This window comes from Parasteatoda tepidariorum, chromosome 1 (genome assembly GCF_982258835.1).
Source record: "Parasteatoda tepidariorum strain Cologne lab strain chromosome 1, Ptep-v5.0, whole genome shotgun sequence".
Taxonomy (NCBI): domain Eukaryota; kingdom Metazoa; phylum Arthropoda; class Arachnida; order Araneae; family Theridiidae; genus Parasteatoda; species Parasteatoda tepidariorum.
The window spans coordinates 128,039,704-128,058,431 of NC_141755.1; the positions used below are offsets into that span (position 1 = coordinate 128,039,704).

At 28.0% G+C, this 18,728-nt stretch overlaps 1 protein-coding gene across 9 annotated transcripts in view; it reads left to right on the top strand.

The window, feature by feature from the left end:
* Positions 1–18,728, top strand: part of LOC107436625 (multidrug resistance-associated protein 1) — a 158,432-nt gene that overhangs the window by 98,782 nt on the left and 40,922 nt on the right. For all 9 annotated transcript variants that reach the window (XM_071178175.2, XM_071178172.2, XM_071178180.2 and 6 more), the window contains 6 exons: positions 1,992–2,195; positions 7,111–7,257; positions 9,744–9,825; positions 12,804–13,018; positions 13,766–13,942; positions 14,696–14,863. In XM_071178175.2, coding sequence (XP_071034276.1) covers positions 1,992–2,195; positions 7,111–7,257; positions 9,744–9,825; positions 12,804–13,018; positions 13,766–13,942; positions 14,696–14,863 — 993 coding nt within the window. The remainder of the gene's footprint in view (positions 1–1,991; positions 2,196–7,110; positions 7,258–9,743; positions 9,826–12,803; positions 13,019–13,765; positions 13,943–14,695; positions 14,864–18,728) is intronic.

The following is an 18,728-nucleotide window of genomic DNA, read 5'->3' on the forward strand; positions in this document are numbered from 1 at the left end:
AGTTATTCATTGTGAATCGTATTCATGTGATTAGAAAATCTTGCATCACGATTCATATTCAAGCGAGTTTAAAATCAGATGTTGCTATTCCTATTCGCTGGATCTAAAAAATCATGTGCATCGCGATTCTTATTTACGCGATTCAAAAATCTAATAATGCGAATAATATTTGTATTTTCGCGTTCTTAAAATCCAATATCGCGATTCATATTCATGTGTTTTTTAAATCCAATATCGCGATTCTTGTAAGAGCAAAGTTTTTTGTTTTAAATTAGTTACTATAAAAGTGTGATTATTCTTTATTGATAAGTAATTTAATTATAAAAAAATTACATTAACTGTGAATAGTATATAAATTGATATCTGATCAAGTTTTTACTCATAAACATTTTCGGGGTTTTTTAGTTTGTGTCACAACCACCCCTGTTAATGTATGTTCTTAGAATATTTGTCATATTAAGTAAAATTGTACATTAGAGGTCACAAAGGAGAAAAATATGAATTTATAACAAATCACTTTTAAGGAGAGGCACGCCCACATTAAAATTAACTGAATAAAACTTTTATTTGATTTTTTTTAATAGTTGCTTTTCTCTGGAAAACAAGTTTTCATGCTTTTATTCCCCTGGTTCAAACTGTTAACACTGGTTCAAAAGGTTTTGATTTTGTATAAGTTATTCTGGCCATTAACATCCAGTGTGCTTTACTTCATTTTGACAAGGTTTCTAAAAGTGCATATATTATTTGCACACACAACATATTCACTTTCAAACATTTATTATAGTTGCAATCAGTGGGGATAGTCTTAGTCCATGCAAAAGTGATGCTTTTTCTCAGAATCTATATTCTTCCTATAAAGTAGTTTTTAACGTTTTCCCCCCCTAAATTTTCAGTTATTGCTTTTTTTTAATTTTAAAAATGATTGACATGAAAACAATTTTTTAAATTTAGAAATTTTAATGTTTAAAAAAAATTGTATTAAAATGAACACCACATCACTTTATACTGCCTAAGAAATCCCTTGTGGCAAATTGTTTTCATAAATGGTAATTAAAAATTTAAAGAGTAGGATTTCAGGTAAATCTAGAAAAAACCATAAAGTTTCAAATGCTGAAGAATATTTTCAAAATACATGCAAGTTACGGCAGCGAGAAAGTTATCCCACAGTAATATGTTTGCATTTCCGTGTTTTTTCAGCACTTGAAAGGTTATCTGTAGGAAAGAACTAATTAATAATTTTCTTTTTTAATTAAATCCTTTTCATACTGTATTTAATTACTGTAATTTTTTAATTCAAAATATTTTAAAGATGTTCAAAGAATTTGTCTGATATGGAAGCCCGCATAAATAGGCGGCGAAATTTAGGTTTTTTGTTGTTGTTCCATACTTAAGCATATTGATCACTTTTTTTAGATTTATACTCATTGAATGTTTTTTCTTTCATTTTTCAAAAAGGGCTCAACTCTTGATTTATTTCTAAAGTTTTCTTAATGATTTGGCAATTTATATTTTAATTTGATTTGATTATTCTAACGGTAACTTTATTTATTTTTCTTATTTGTGATTGTATCAGTATTAAGTCTTACTCTGTGTACTTTTAAACTGTTGATTGTTTGTCATTAATATTTCTTTGCATTTAAATTTAAATTTTTTTAAAATTGTTTTTTCTTGTTTGTTTTTCCATTATGGGCACTGTCAGTTTTTGGTTTCACCACTGACAACAGAATGGCACCCCTGTGTTAGGGGGCAGTGTCCCCCTCCCCGATGAAATGCTCTCCTGCTAACAAACATATCTTAAATTTTTTATCATTTTCTGCTATTGTATTTCTGACTTACTGAATTAAAATAAAACAAATTTGGTTTTAACTGCTTTGAACGCTTTTCCATTTTTATTTATTACTTTAATGCTACTTACTTATTTTGTCTTTTTCTGAATTTGTAAATTAGTTTGATTAGAGTGTTTAAGTATAATTGTTGTGTGTGTGTTGCAGGAGAAACAAATGAAATGTAAAGACGAAAGAGTGAAGTTGATTAATGAGGTTCTCTCTGGAATCAAAGTATTGAAGTTGTATGCGTGGGAGGAGGCGTTCAGGGAAAAGATTGAGAGCATCAGAAACATAGAAGTGAATCACCTGAAGAGCATCGCCTATCTGGGTGCAGTTGGAGCAATGCTGTGGACTTCTTCGCCTTATCTTGTATGCAATATTTCTTTTCTATTTCAGTGAGGGTGGTGAGCTTATAGCATAGCTGCCAACTCTACTGGAGTTTGCCACTTTCTCCTGGTCTACTGGTTTAAATAAAATTCTCCCAATTTTTGTACATTTTTAAAAATTCCCTAAAATTGCGCAAGTTTCCTTAAAAAATTCTGTATTGAAATAGAATTTTTGTGCAGATTATTTCTTGCTTGAATATTTAAGTGTCACTGTCCAGGCCAAATTTACTACCGTTTAGCAGTATCTTCACAAATTCAACTTTAGAACAAAACTGTAGTTTCAAAAAATACTTTTTCTTAAAATTTAATTTTCTATCCCGGAAGAAACGATAAATCCATATTTTTGTGTTTATTTTTTCATACAATTTTCAATTTTCACAAATTATGTCTAAATTGTCACAAAATAAGTACCCCTCAGAAAAACCTAGACAGACCCCTGCACTAATACATAAAAGAAGCCAGCCTAATTTATAAAATTCAGTTAATTATCTTTAATCAGTTAAATGCCTATATTATTCAAAATTATAAATAAACATTATACACATATAACATTTCAACATCATTTAATGTGAAATCATAACTGGAAAATATTGCAGTTTTTGTGTTTAGATGGGTATAAAAATCCCTATGTGTGAAATATTTAGTATATTTTGTAACAATTTTCATTAAATTTATATTATTTCGTAAAATCTACTGGATTTTTTCCTATCCGTGTTGGGCATCTGATAGTTAAGAGCAATTAAGCTAAATTCATTATTATTTTTTATTATCAAGTTAAATTTTTTAGCAGAAAAATAGTTTAAAAACAAAATGTAATATTAACACAAATGTTCGTGGGATTTTAATCCAGTCGGCTGAAGTGTGGGTGGACATTAAATCTGTCGAGCCTCAAAGTCCTCCCATAAAACAGTCATAACACATGGTGATTTTTAAAAAGTGCTTTCGATTATAGTTTTTTAAAGGCCCCTATTTTATTGGGCTTAATTTTAATTTTCTAAAATGAGAATTTTTTCTTTATCATGTCGCCACGTATTACGCAAAAGAGTGCTTTTTACATTGTTCAATGTTTTCACAATTCATTCAGCCACAGTCTATTTCGGTATACCGTCGGTCCATAGCGTATGAAAGCGCCAATCATTTTACAGTTCTTTGTCAGAAACTAGTTATTTTATCATGGTGATATAAAGTCTGAAAATTATTTTGCATTTTGTTAAGGTATATAGTGCTTAAGAATATTTTTCGAGTGCTTAAAAAGTACTTAAAAGATGCCTATTTTTTGTTGAAAGATTTGACTACCCACTCTGTATCAAATTATACCTCTGGATGCTGAATTGGGGATTGATTGTTCTCCGGTTCAGGTCAAAATTACCATCTGCAGATGAATGAATGCTTGTATGAATGGGTCTGTCCTGTAAATGGGTGTGACGTATGGGTGCGATAGAAATCGAATTCTCGGCCATAGATGGCACCGCTGAAAACAACCCCAACTGCACTCCCTTTGCCTTAATGGCTAACGACAACACAAGTGTAATGAAGTTTCAGGTCATTGAAATGTAAATATCTCTTACATTTAAAAAAAAATTAGAATATTTTGTTGGACATAATGAGTTTTATAATGCATGAAAATGAATTAAATATAGATTAAAATTTTTCTAATTTTTTATTAATTCTTTGGGCCCCATTAACGTTTTATTCCTCTTTTCAATGGAATTTGCTTCAGGCATGCCTCTGCACACGACTGTTTTAAATTTGAGTACCGTTAAAGTTATTAAAAAATAGAGATATTTGTGTGGCCTTTATTTCTTTTCCTTAAAACATCAGAGAAATCTAGAAATCTCCAACACTGTTCCTGGCATGTGTTTACACTCTTGACATTTGAGTGTGTTGCCATAAGAGAGACTTTCTAAAGTTATTTAACAATTGTTTGTTACACTTGGAACCTTCTTCCACTATAAAAATACTTATTCTTAAGGTCTAACCTTTTTGAAACTGTGATTGGAGTTCAAAACCTGATTAAACCTGAACTGAAATCTAGATTTTGTATTATTAACTCTTTGTACCTCGATCATAATATAGACTGAATAATATATGAAGTTTCGAACCAACAATTTCCGTGGTTCAACGCACTTGATCTTAGCTTGTACAGGGTTCCCACGGTCCTTAAAAGTCCTTAAAAACTGCTTAATTTTTATTTTGGAAAATAAGGGCCCTTAAGAGTACTTAATTTTGGTATAAGTTTTTTAAAAGTCCTTAATTTTTTACCATCACTAAGGATAAGCAGAATGTTGCATAAAAATTTAAATCTATTCAACTAAAAGATCCTCAGATTTTAATAATCATTTTATTCAGTTAACATTGCAACTCTGTTTTTTAATTTTTGTTAAATTTTTGGTTGCTTTAAAATTAGTTCATGTTTTTCACCAAAATGTTTAGTAACATTATGTAAAGTTAATTCATAATAACATGTTTGGCTGGAAATAATTTTGTTAAAGTTCATCATAAAAGTAATTATAACACGTTTGCTGGTCTAGTAGCGAAATATAAAAACTTCCTGTAATAATTTTTCAATGTTTTTGCCAATTTTCTTTATTTACTTTTTTTTAGTATGCATGAAAAAAATTGCTTTTATACATGAAAAAATTTCTTTTTTTTACTTTTTTTTAGTATACATGAAAAAAATTGCAAATCTTAATTTCTGTACACTTAATTTTACAATTCAATTTCAATGAAATCATTAAAAATGGAATACTGATTAGTTTAATGTGTTAACTTTTATAATCTAAATGACGTTAACTTTTAACAATCTGAAATTTTTTTCTTCAAAAAACCAGACCCGGGTTTGCAAAAATAGCCTGGTACTTCTTTGCCAAGCCCTGTTAATTAATACAATTATATCAGTGCTTACATTGTAATAAAATTATTTATTATTATTGTTTTTTTATTGGTGTTTTTAGAAAGGTAAATAATTGGCACTGTCACTGGTTGCATAAGTTCTTAATTTTTCAAAAAAGTGCTTAATTTTTTCAATAAAAAGTCCTTAAAAGTGCTTAATTTTTGCTTTGCTAAAAGAGTGGGAACCCTGTTGTATGGTTGAATCAAAGAAAGCAAATATTTTAATATTCTTAAAAACCTGTATATTGAAGAGAAAGAGGAGTCATTTTTTATAGAAATTGTTTTATTTGTGAACAAAATTTCATTTTTTTTAAGTATTAAATATAATTATAAATTATTTTATTATTACTTAAATATAATTAAATAAATATTCAACTTAAAATCAAATTTCAAAAATTTTAGCTCTCTTTTTTTTGAAGATAAATCGTATTTTTATTTATTTTTTATTTTTGTTACTGTATTCACTTTTTTTAATAATCTAATTAAGTTAGTTTGCAACTTATATGCACTAAAATAAGGAAATACTATCGTGTATCACCTACTAAAATCAATACACTGATCATAAACTGTTCGGTGACATAAATTTTTTATGAAATAAAAGAAAATTTGTTTCCTTTCTGTATTAAATTATAGTATAATAATAACTTGTATATAAAGTGCAAACTTGTAGAATAATATAACTTGTTTCCTTTCTGTATTAAATTCTAGTATAATAATAACTTATGCTATTTCAATTTCCTTTATAATATAAACATAAAGCAAGATTTGTGGGCCAAAACGTAACTTTTAAAATAGTTATTATTTAATCTTTTAAAAATAAATTTCTGTAGCTCTCTCTCTTTTTTTTAATTACATTTTATTTGTCTCTGTCGAAATGAAGATTTTCTGTCACTTCAAGTGAAATAATTAGTAATACGACTTAAAATATTATTTATATAATTTTTATATTTAGTTCAATACAGAATTATTTTTTATTTTATTTGGTAAATATGAAATATTATGAAACTATAATTTTTTTTTTTTTTTTTTTTTTTTTTTTTTTAAATTCCTGTTACGAAAAATAAGCTACTATCATTCTAATTCTAACTTCCTTAAAAATTTTAATCTTAAATTTACTTAAATTTAAATTAAATCAAATAAACTTAAATTTAATTTTGTGTTTTTTAGAATAAACATGATAAAATAATGAAATTTATTTTATCTTATTTTGACTTTTAAAAAAAACAAAATTGATTTTTTTTTTAAATCTACTTTTTGTATGTATGTTTGTATTGTATAAATACATTAAAAAAGATGTTTTTTTTAAACCTTTATTTGTTTTTTACACCGCCATTCTGATGTAGACTATTTGTAATAGTGTTATCAAGAACTAAGAATACATAGTTGTGAATCATTCATTTAACCTCAGATGAACCTTTTATTGAGTTATATTCCAGAAGGATTGTTTTTATAACTTTTTAATGAATTGGTTTGATTTTTTTTATTGTATGAGTTATTTTAAGAAAGACAATCATCTAAGAGTTTCATAGAGTTTTAAAATTCCAAATTAATTATCCTCCTAAAGGCTTGTCTCCGCTCCCGTGCCACAGGTCCTGGGTTCGATCCTGAGACCGGGCAAGGTCGACTCGGCCTTTCATCCCGTCAGTGGATCGATAAATGAGTGCCAAGCGTGCTTGGGAACTAAACACTGGGGGCTTCGCTCTCGGCGGACCGCCTAACTGGAACATCTGCTCCTGCACCCCAGAGCCCAAGGTCAAGAAATCTGAGATGGGCACAGTAGGCCTTGGCCCTCTATGGGCTGTCACGCCACTGAGTTTAGTTTTAAAGGCTTGTCTTTTTTTTCCTAACAGAATATTAAAAAATAAATAAATAAAACACTAAAATGTTTCATTATTTTTTGCAATATTTTTTAAGATTATTTTAACGGCAATAATTTAATTTCTTTATAAAACTTACTAGTCTCTCCGCCTGCATATTTAATATTTAGAGTCTTTTATATTTTACAGGTTGCCCTTTGTACATTTACTACTTACATTCTTGTTAGCAATGAAAGTGTACTTAAACCAGAAACTGCATTTGTTTCATTATCTTTATTTAACATATTGAGATTTCCTCTCACCATGTTGCCTCATCTCATAACCAATATGGTCATGGTACGTAAAATGTTCACTTTTTACTCATTTCGTGAATTATATTGCTTTATACATTTTTTTCTCCGTGGTTTGAATGTACAGTTACTATTTCAGAGAATGCTTTTTATCCATTTCAAGACACTGATTCGTTATCATATATTCATACAGTTTCAGTTTATATTACTATGTGGAAATACCATTGTGGCAGAATTTTTTTGAGCTTTCTGCGACATACCTTTTTAATACTAATATCTTTCTGCAAGATATTTAACAGTAACAAATATACAAACTTCAAAAAAACTATAACTTCAACAAAAAAATTAAATTAAGTAAATAAATAAAAATTGGATCAAATATAATAATTTTTTTAATTGAATATGATATTTTTTTAATTCTAATATGGGCGATATTCTCTCATTTTGTAGAAAGATAACGGACTAATTATTTCCTTTTTCACATTTTAAAATTCATCATCACATTATAAAATCGTAAAATCTATAGCAGTAATTGCCGTTAAAAAAGATAGATGAAAAAAATTATGCAAATCGGATTCTTTGAAAAGAGGCTACTAAATGCATGTTTTCATTTCAAGATTTAGTTGTTGTGATAAATAATATCTGATATTAAAAGCTATGTGGAAATCAGTAGTAATAACTGCATGAAAAATATGAAGGAAAATTTCCACAGAAAAGAAAACCTAATTTTTGACTTCATTATTGTTTATTTTTCATTATTCTTCAGTGCAAATAGAAAAGTCACAAGCATTTTTTCCCTCCACTCTGAAGCGCGAGAAAGGCATCTTTTAAATTTAATTCTGAGGGAAAGATAAAATCTTTCAAAAATTTCTGCCGAAAAGAGAAGCAAAATTTTTTATTTCCCAAACGAAAAATCCTTCTGCAAGAACTCAGTAACGTTCCGAGACAATGTCGCCGTGTTGCCACGATTCTGCCGCGGGAGGAAATACTATTTAAAATTCACATTTTTAGTTACTGTTTTAAAGAATACTTTTTACCTTATTTATAAGACATTATTGATTCTTTATAATCATATTTGAAGCTGTCTGTGTTAAAAAGGATTATGTAGCATTTTTACGAAAATAAGTTATTATTATTTTTTTTGATTTATCAAGTAATACTGAGTAATTTTCTAGACTGCCTAAAGAAGAGAATCTTAACTATTTGGAAGCATTTAAAACAATTATTCCACAATGGACACAATTTTCTTTTTGCTTTTTCTTGAAAGTGCAGATTTGTAGCATTGAATGCTTTATTTCTATATATTTCTTATTGTATTGCTTTATAAATGACTCTTAAAAATAATTTTTTGTTCGTGATTGTATTTAATGAAATTATTTTATACAATTCAAGTTGTTGAAGCATGTTAAATTTTAATAAAAATGTATTATTGTTCTCCATTAGAAAAAAATAAATAGTTTCAACTATTGTTTTCAAATATCTATCTTTTAAATAATGAGTTAAGAGTAAAAGAAATTTTTTTTTCTGCGTTTTGTGTTAAAATATAATCAAGACTGATGAAAAGTTTGAAAATCCATATTGTAAAATTATTTATTTAGTGTAAACATTTGGTATAATCATTAAAATAACAAAATGGTAATAGTAAATATGGTTATGGTAAAAAATGGTAATAGCAAAAATAAATTTAAAAAATATTCAGGATTTTGTATTTTTCAAGTGAGGATGTCCCAGTTTTACAGAAAAGTATTGACTATATTTGAAAGTACAGACAAACATTTGTGGTAAGGGATCAAGGTTTTAAAATATGTAATAGTACAGTTTTTATCATTATTTATATTTTATATATATTTTTTATATTTTATTTCTATTTGTAGTATTTGATCATGGTTATGAACAAAGCATTGGAGTTCCTACATGATACAATTAAATTGTTATTATAGTTCGTTCACCAGGAGTTGGCACTTGAATCCACCTCGTCGGACGAAGAGTTAATTTCAGCGCAGGAGGTGAGATATGAAATGTCTCCACGCTTGAAATTGAGACAACCCTTAATGCGCGCCAAATAGTCAATTCTTGTTCAGTCACTTACTTTGCTTTATCATTTGCCATTATACCTTTTGTTACTCTAACTAATTTATTGAAATATATTGCAGCAAAATGTCTCAAAAAAGACAAACTATTCACTCAAAAGAAAGAAATGTTATCAAATTTATGAAATAGTTAATGTTAGAAAAATGCACATAAAGATTGTGAAATAAATATTTTTGTCACACGATCACCAGATAGCAACCTTGTTTAGCCTTGTTCAAATCCTTCTCTCAAAAATAGCGAAATAGTATCGTTGGATACCACGTGATGAAGGCGGAGCCAACTCCTGGTGAATGAACTATAGTACTTGTTTGATATAAGTGAAAAAGAAAGTTATGCCACACCTTGTTCTAAAGCATTTTTTATTTCTTATTGTACTCAAATTTCTTTATTAAGTACTCTTGAAATGTTTTTTTAGTCATGTTTTTTTTAAAAAATCTTTAGGTTAGTGTTTCTGTGAAGAGAATCAATAAATTTTTGAACTGTGAAGAATTAACAAAATATGTCACCTATGATTCTAACCAAAGTATGTACAATAATTATTTTTTTTTATTCATTAATGTATATGAGATTTAAATGTGTTCAATGACAGTTCTTCAGTGACAATTACATGTTTGGATAAGAATTGCTTGAACGATTCCGTATTTTCTTGCTTATTTCATGTATCATATATTTTATTTTATATTTTCATGTATTTTGTGCCCTTTCATTTAGTCATTAATTGATTTTTGGAATATTGATTGGTTTATCAATTAAAATAAATGAATTTAACTGTAATTATAATTATAATTTTGAGTTGTGGTGTGACTACCACCATAAATATTGAATACCAATTCACTAGTATATAAGACATGTTAACTTAATTCTATCACAAAGTACCTTTTGATAGATGAAGGTTGGCATAGTCTAAAAATAAAGTCCCTACAAAGTCTTACTATATAAGTTCAAAATGCAGCGAAAACAAGGGTAAAATTACAGAACAATGAAAAAAGGGAGAAAAAAAAGGAAAAATAATAAAAATAGCAAAAAACCGGAAAAAAGGACAAATTTTTTTTAAAAAATCCGGAAAATAAAAGATATAATCTTTTCATCAGCTCACATGATCATATCCGAAGTGCTTTCCAATATCGCTTCAATAAAGCCAAAGCAAAATATATTAATACAATAGTGTGAGAAGCACTCAAAAAAATTGCTACAAATGAAATAAGTAAAAACACAATAAGTGAAAATATCACGTAAAATAAAATATAAAGAAAGAACAGAATAAAACATGAAGTGAAATCTATAAGGCGAGTAGCAAATTCAAATGAACTTACATGAACAGGAAATTTGTTTCAAGAATGATTTAAAATATTTTCGTAACAAGGTTGCCAGATTGCAAAAATTGAAAACAAAAGTGTAAATTGAGCTAAAAGCATAACTAGCAGAGTTTTGTATTAAAGTGCGTTCTTGCTGCATGACTGAAGTGCGTTTGATTTGTTAGTTACCAAGGATGGGCCCGAAAATAGATGTGCGCAAGGTAATATTATACTAGATGATTTAAAGAAATTGACAATAAATAATTTTAGAAAATAAATATTTATTTGAGAAAAAAAAAATATATAAAAGAGAAAGAAGCACGAATTGCCTGTTTTCCACATAATTTTAGCCACAGATTTACACATGGAAAAATTATATAAATTAACAAAGAAATTTTTTTACGTAAATAATTTCAGCCACGGATTTGCCCGAAGAGGATTTGCACATGGAAAAATTATGTAAATTAACAAAGAAATTTTTTAGCAAATTATTTTAGCCGTGGATTTGCCCGAAATAGATTTGCACATGGAAAAATTATATTAATTATCAAAAAAAAATATTTTATTAAATAATTTTAGCCACGGATTTGCACACGAAAAAAATTATATAAGTTAACAAAGAAAATTTTTAGTAAATATATCTACAATAATATACGATTAACTCAATGATTTTATATAGAATTTTATTACTTTAATTGGGTATCCATTGTTCTTTATCAAATTTTGATAGTTGTTGTTGTTATTAATTTACGTCGCACTAGAGCTGCACAATGGGCTATTGGCGACGGTCTGGGAAACATCCCGGAGGAGGATCCGAAGACATGCCATCACAATTTTGATCCTCTGCGGAGGGGATGGCACCCCCGCTTCGGTAGCCCGACGACCTGCGCGCGAAGTCGAGCACTTTACTGTAGCACAGTTTAACGAGTACCAATACCGCACACCCTCGGTCCCTACGCAGACTGATCCAAGTGGTCACCCACCCGCACACTGACCGTAGCCAGTGATGCTTGACTTCGGTGATCTGCTGGGAACCGTGTCTTAACGATCAGTCCACTGCGGGACCAAATTTTGAAAGAGTTTATCTATTTGTTTTTTTTTTGGATAAATAAATATTACTACATATTCTTTTAATTCTATTCATTTCATTAAAGATGGTATTTAAATAGATGTTCCTAGAAACATTAGAATTCCAAGTAATTAGTTTATTTATATTAAATTTGTAATATATATATATATATCTTAATATATATAATTTATAATAACCTTAATTTTCTTCCTGTTTTTTTGTTTTTATTTATTATGCTATATATATATATATATATATATATATATATATGTATATGTATATGTATATGTATATATATGTATATGTATATGTATATGTATATGTATATATATATGTATATGTATATATATATATATATGTATATGTATATGTATATGTATATATATATGTATATGTATATATATATATATGTATATGTATATATATATATATATGTATATGTATATATATATATATATATATATATGTATATATATGTATATATATGTATATATATGTATATGTATATATATATATATATATATATATATATGTATATATATGTATATGTATATATATATATGTATATATATGTATATATATATATATATATGTATGTATATATATATATATATAATTAAAATGCCCAAAAAACAAAATAATGAAATCTCGTTCCTTTTTAAAGCACTCAATTATGGGAATATAATCGTGTGAGTTGATGACATCTCTTCATTATTTTGTTTTTCTGGCTTTAATTTTTTTATAGAATAAAATTTTTTTTTAAAAATATTTTAAATATTTTTTTATTTAAATAATTTTTCTTTTTTCATTAATTTTCCATGCATTCCTTTATATTTTTAACTTTACACACACACACATATATATATATATATATTCTGTTTTTAGATCTATGACATTTGAACTTTTTATGAAATTTTTAGTCATCATAAAGTTAACTAATAGAGAACAATTGAAAATTATTTTATACGATCAATAGTTTGAGAATAAGCTGGTTTTTTGAATAGGGACAAAAATGTCTTGATTTGGGTGATTTAGTTTTAGGTATACATCACTTTAAAATCTGTTTATTTTTAGTTCTCTCTAAACATAATATTTTTTATGATGCACATTATACGTAAATTTATTATTTTCTTGCAGGAAATGCTGTCCAAATTCAAAGTGGCGAATTTTCTTGGGACATTTCAAATCCTGATGATGCAAGTAAAAACAAATCCATTTTGTTGGACATCAATATGAATGTCCAGAAAAAATCTCTGGTGGCAGTTGTGGGTCAAGTGGGTTCTGGAAAGTCCTCTTTACTTTCAGCTATTTTAGGGGAAATGGAACGAATTCATGGAAAAGTGGTAGTTAATGTAAGAATCATCAAATTTTATTTACATTTTAAAATTCATTTATTTTGGAGTTCATTTAATTTAGGGTTAAAATTATGTGGAATATTTTTACTTTGTTTTCTTTTTCTTTTAAAGGTTTAAATTGCAAGCTTAAAAGGTAGTATTATTTTGTACTGAACTAGTTAATTTCTGAATAACAATCCCGACATTATAGTTTTTAGGGTACATGGGGTGATCGTATTGGGTATTATCTTTCCGGTCTAAAAATTAGGATCAATGTATCTGATTTTTCTGGGAATATCGCGGTATTCCACAGTTCTTTAGACCATTGGTTCTCGAACTTTTGCTTATCAAAAACCTATAATCCGGCGAAATTTTCACGGAATTACTCAATCTAAAATTCTAAAAGAAAGTTTGCTAATAACGAGACGCTTGCATGCATTTGATTCTTTCTCCAATGGGCAGAAATTCGCCAATTGATTCTTTTAGTTTGGCAGATTTCTGCCATTTTGAATATTTGAAACAGCTACTCCGGATTTTCATATTTACCTAATTTAAAAGTTGTACATTGCGATTGGTATTTACGTGGTTTAAAAATCGTACATCGCTATTCGTATTCACACGATTTAAAAATGCAATATCACAATTCATATTCATGCAATTTTAGAATCCAATATAGTGGTAAAATTTCTACCAAGATATTTTTCCAACAATTTAAATTTTTATATCATTTGATAATGATTTTGTAACCTTCTTTTATTCATTTAGGGCAGCATTGCATACGTTTCCCAGCAGCCGTGGATTCAAAATTCTACTCTTCAAAACAATGTTCTATTTTCAAAACCTCTTTCGAAAAGGATTTTTGAAGAAGTCATTGAATGCTGTGGTCTCAAACCTGACTTGGAAATTCTTCCTGGAGGAATCCATACTGAAATTGGAGAAAAGGTATTAAAATAAAACATTTATAAATGTTTTGTGTTTGCAGATCGTCACTGTTTAGCCAAAAAAATTAATTTCAGCTCAGAATCCAAAAGAACACATTTCAATTTTGTAAAGTTCAAAATTTAGTAATATAATAGAATGAATGTTTGTCATTTGCAGACCAATATTGAGTTATGATATTATAACCTGTCATATAAGTGTGATAAAACTGTTGTGATATTTTCCATAATATTCAAAATGGTTAACATTAACTAATAAGAATTCGAACAAAAATATATATGCCATTTTTTCAAGTATTTCTGCTCTTACAGTAATAAAAGCAAACTTAACATTTCTTAAATTTAAGATTAATTAAACTATTATTAAGTCATTTTGTTCTAGTAATGTTATGTTAAAATATTTTTGGTATAGAGATTGATTTATAAAAATAAATTCATTTAGCATATTGCTTGAAATTAATTTAAGTCCTTTTTGGGGGGGGGGAGTGAATGGTATTTTCAAGAATTTTAACCACTGTAAAGAATTGGCCCAAAGCTTAAATTTCTTTTTTTACAATGAGCCAATTTCTAATGCTGTGTTAAAAACTGAAAATAAATTAGAAGAGACATGAACAAACGCATAACGCACATTGGAGTCTAGTTTTCCAGAAGATGCTATTAACACTAAACATATCAACACTTAATCTATTCCTAACTTTATGTTTCTTCATTGAATGTTCGAACACAATGCATTCAAAAAGATATTGTGTGTTTTCAGGGTATCAATTTGAGCGGAGGTCAGAAGCAGCGCGTGAGCATAGCCAGAGCTGTTTACTCTGGAGCTGACATTTATCTACTGGACGATCCTCTTTCAGCTGTGGATTCTCACGTTGGAAAACACATATTTGAAAAAGTTATTGGTCCAGAAGGACTCCTCAAGAAAAAGGTTTTCATTTGTTTATTTATGTTTTCTCAATGAATCACTCTTCTGTTAAAGAAACCCTTTAAAAAAAAAAAAATTAACAAAATAATCACATATTAAACCAATAATTAAAGATTTATTATTCCAACTGTTATGCAAAAAAATCAAAAATGTTTTTATTCTTTTATTGCTATTTTTTGTTTAAAAGAAAATTTGTAAAGCAATCCTACATGCCGAGGATGATTGTGCTCCAGAAAAAATCTGGATTTCTGGATTTTTTGCTAACCGGATCGTAAATATTTTTTCTGGTAGAATAATAAGTGTGATAAGAGATAAAAGTGAACTTATACAGAATTATTCATTTAAATTTTGCTGCATATAACTTATTTAGAATTTCATGTTTTGAAAATATCAATGATTTAAGTTTATAAAGACAAAAATTTTTTGAAATGCATCATTAATGATTTTAATCAAGAAATTTTCAGGATTTTTGAGTTGGGCTCACAATCACCCCTGATATGCAAAAGGGACTGTTATATTTAATCTTAATTAAATGTTTGAGTTTATTTTATATTATATATCCGTCGTCGAACAGCCGATCCAATTTCGGGTTTACGACTACTAACGTTCAACTCCGTAGCCTTGTCATTTTGAACAAATCTCGAAAACGAGGCAACTCCTGGATCAGTACCCCCAGAGGTATTGATTTGTTATGGGAACATGGAGAACTTTGCGACTCGACAGATTTAATGTGCGTCAGTCATTATATACTACGCGAGGAGTCTTCGCCTGCAGGGATCGAACCCACGAACTCTAGGACATGGGCCCAGTGCCCTACCAACCAGGCTATCATGGCCTTAAATGTTTGCTATTAAATAAATCAAATTAATTACAAATTTTAAGTAAATTGCTTAAAGAAAATAAATATTTGAGTCTGCGACTATAGAAAAGCGCTTTCCTTGAAAGCACCATTTATAGTTTGCAATATCTTGGGGGAATTGCTCCTCATGTTCATCTTTCACAGCACAGGGTAAAAAACCAAATCTAATTCTAGAAATAGCATACTTTTTAAGGACATGTTACATCCTAGAGCAGGGGTGGCGAACCTTTATACACCAACGTGCCATTTTTTCTAAAAAATTGTTTAATGAAATCACAGACGTGCCGTCAAATAATTTTGACTTCATGATTATTGAGAAAATAATAATACTAAATACTATCAACTCAAAACTCTTTATTTACATTGAAAAGAAAATACATTTTGCAATGTCTCAGTTATACGCGTAATTCAACTTAAAGTAGCATCAGTGGGACTTCTGTTATTGCAGATTAAATGACAAATAACTTGTATTAGGTTGTAAGATATTAGTTTAAGCAGGACTGTTAATTTTTTTGCTTGTTATTTATTGTTAGCTTGTTTTTTATGGTTATTAATTGTTCTTTTAGAATTAATTGTTAATTTTTTTATTAATAATTGTTTATTATTTTGTTTGTTTTTTGTGAATTTTACTTCAATTGTTACATATGCTTCATAGTGTGCGATATTTGTGTAATGGCAATTCATAGTGCAATAACAATTGTGATCGGTGGCGTGCCCAAAATATTGTGTCGCGTGCCATTGGTTCGCCATCCCTGTCCTAGAGCTTTAAAAAGTGGATGGAATAAAGAAACTGTTCTTCAATGTTCTCAGCTCTAATTTAACTAAGAAGTTCTGATGATTTTTCACAGTAAGAAGAAATTAATTGCATTTATTATCCTTGAACTAAAGTAAAAAAAATAATCTAAGAATGGTTGTCAACTTTTGTGGTTTATTTTAGAGGGGTTATAGAAAAGTGCTTGAGAAATCACTATGTTCATCCTTTTAACAAAATCACTATCAACCAGTGTTGTTATGATACATGGATACCTAGCTTCAGATAGAGGGGTACCAGCTAGTTTAGGAAGTAAAGGGGGCTTGTGCACAATGTTCATTGCCATAATCATACCATCCTCGTGGCAGAATTACTGCAACATTGTTGCAGAACGTTACAGAGTTCTTGCATAAAAAACTCTGTAGCGTTTTTTAGAAAGGAAGAAATTTTGGTATTCTTTTCTGCAAAAATTTAAAAAATTTTTTTCTCTAATATTATATTTAAGATGCTTTTTTCGTGCATCGGAAGGAAACAAAGTGTTCTTAATTTTTCGATTCTTATTTGAATAGAATAAAAAATATTGAAGCACAAAATTTCTTTCCTGTAGAAATGTTTGAAAGATTTTTTTCCCTCCACAATTATACTCAGATACATAATATATAAGAGATACCTTTTTCACACATCAAAGGGGACGGAATGCTCGTGAATTTTTTTTAATTCCCCTTTGGGAAAAGGAAAAAAAAATTGTTTTTTTTTTTTTCCTTTCACTGATTTTAAGAATTTTTTTTTATCATTTTTTTTTATGTGATGATGATTTATCAACTGCCAAAAAAGAAATAATGAGTGTGTTTTTCGCTTACAAAATGTGAGAATATCGCCCATGATATTAGAATAAAAAAAATATTACACATTCATTTTAAAAAAATACATGCAATTTTATTATTTCCAAATAGGCTTTTCTTAGTAAGTACAACGTTTCTGCTGCTTTAAATTTAATTAATAATATGTATATTAATTATTATTAAATGTTTCTTGCAGAAAGATATATTAGTGCTGGAGAGGTTTGTTGCAGAAAAATATGTAGTAATTCATGTTCTTAAAATTCTGTGAATATTGACTTTGATGACTGTGATTATTGAACACACTTCATATTTATCAAAAAAGGTTTCTAAACACAACTAAATTTATTGCATAGTATGAAAGAAAATCCTAAAATAAAAATGTTTATTGATTATATTATACATTGAAAAATTATATATATATATATATATATATATATATATATATATATATATATATATATATATATATATATATATATATATATATTTATATATATATATATATTTATATATATATATATATATATATATATATATATATATATATATATATATATATATATATATATATATATATTTATATATATATATATATATTTATATATATATATATATATTTATATATATATATATATATTTATATATATATATATATATTTATATATATATATTTATATATACATATACATATACAGGGTTAATAATAATTCCCTCTGGGGTTTCGAAGCGTTATAGTAAAAAAACGAAGACGAATATGGCAAAAAAGAACATATGAAATTATTCCGAAAGTATTAAAGTTTTAATTTAAGCAGTTACCTGTAGATGGCAGTAGCATGTACCACTGAAGCCAGTTGTAGTAAAGAAAATTGGTGTTTACAGGCGGAGGGAATTATGAAGAACCCTGTGTGTATGTATATATATATATATATATATATATACGCACTAGAGGGCACCGCCCCCTGCTCACTACCGCTCGCCAACCCCCAATAATTGCTACACAATTACATTTTCGTTCGCTTCGCGAACAAACTTAGTCATTTTGCCGGAGATAAGCTGGCAATTTTTTTGCACCAACATCACATAGAGAGAATATGATAGGATTGTAAAATGTCAGAGGAACTTATCAACATTATAAACTTATATAAAGCAATTTTTATACAAACAATATTATAAACTTATATAAAGCGAGGAAGCAATATTATTTAACACATTACTATAGGGCATTAGCCGGAGATTAATCTCCGTATCCAAAGCACGCGTGGTAGAGCCTAACTCAAATCATTGTTGATCTTATAGGATGCCGAACGCTCCCTATATTGTGCTTTATCTCCCCCCCCCAGTAATTTAAATTTTAAACTAAAAACAATTAAAACCTGATGAAAAAAAAACTTACAAAAATTACAAACAAATTAAAAC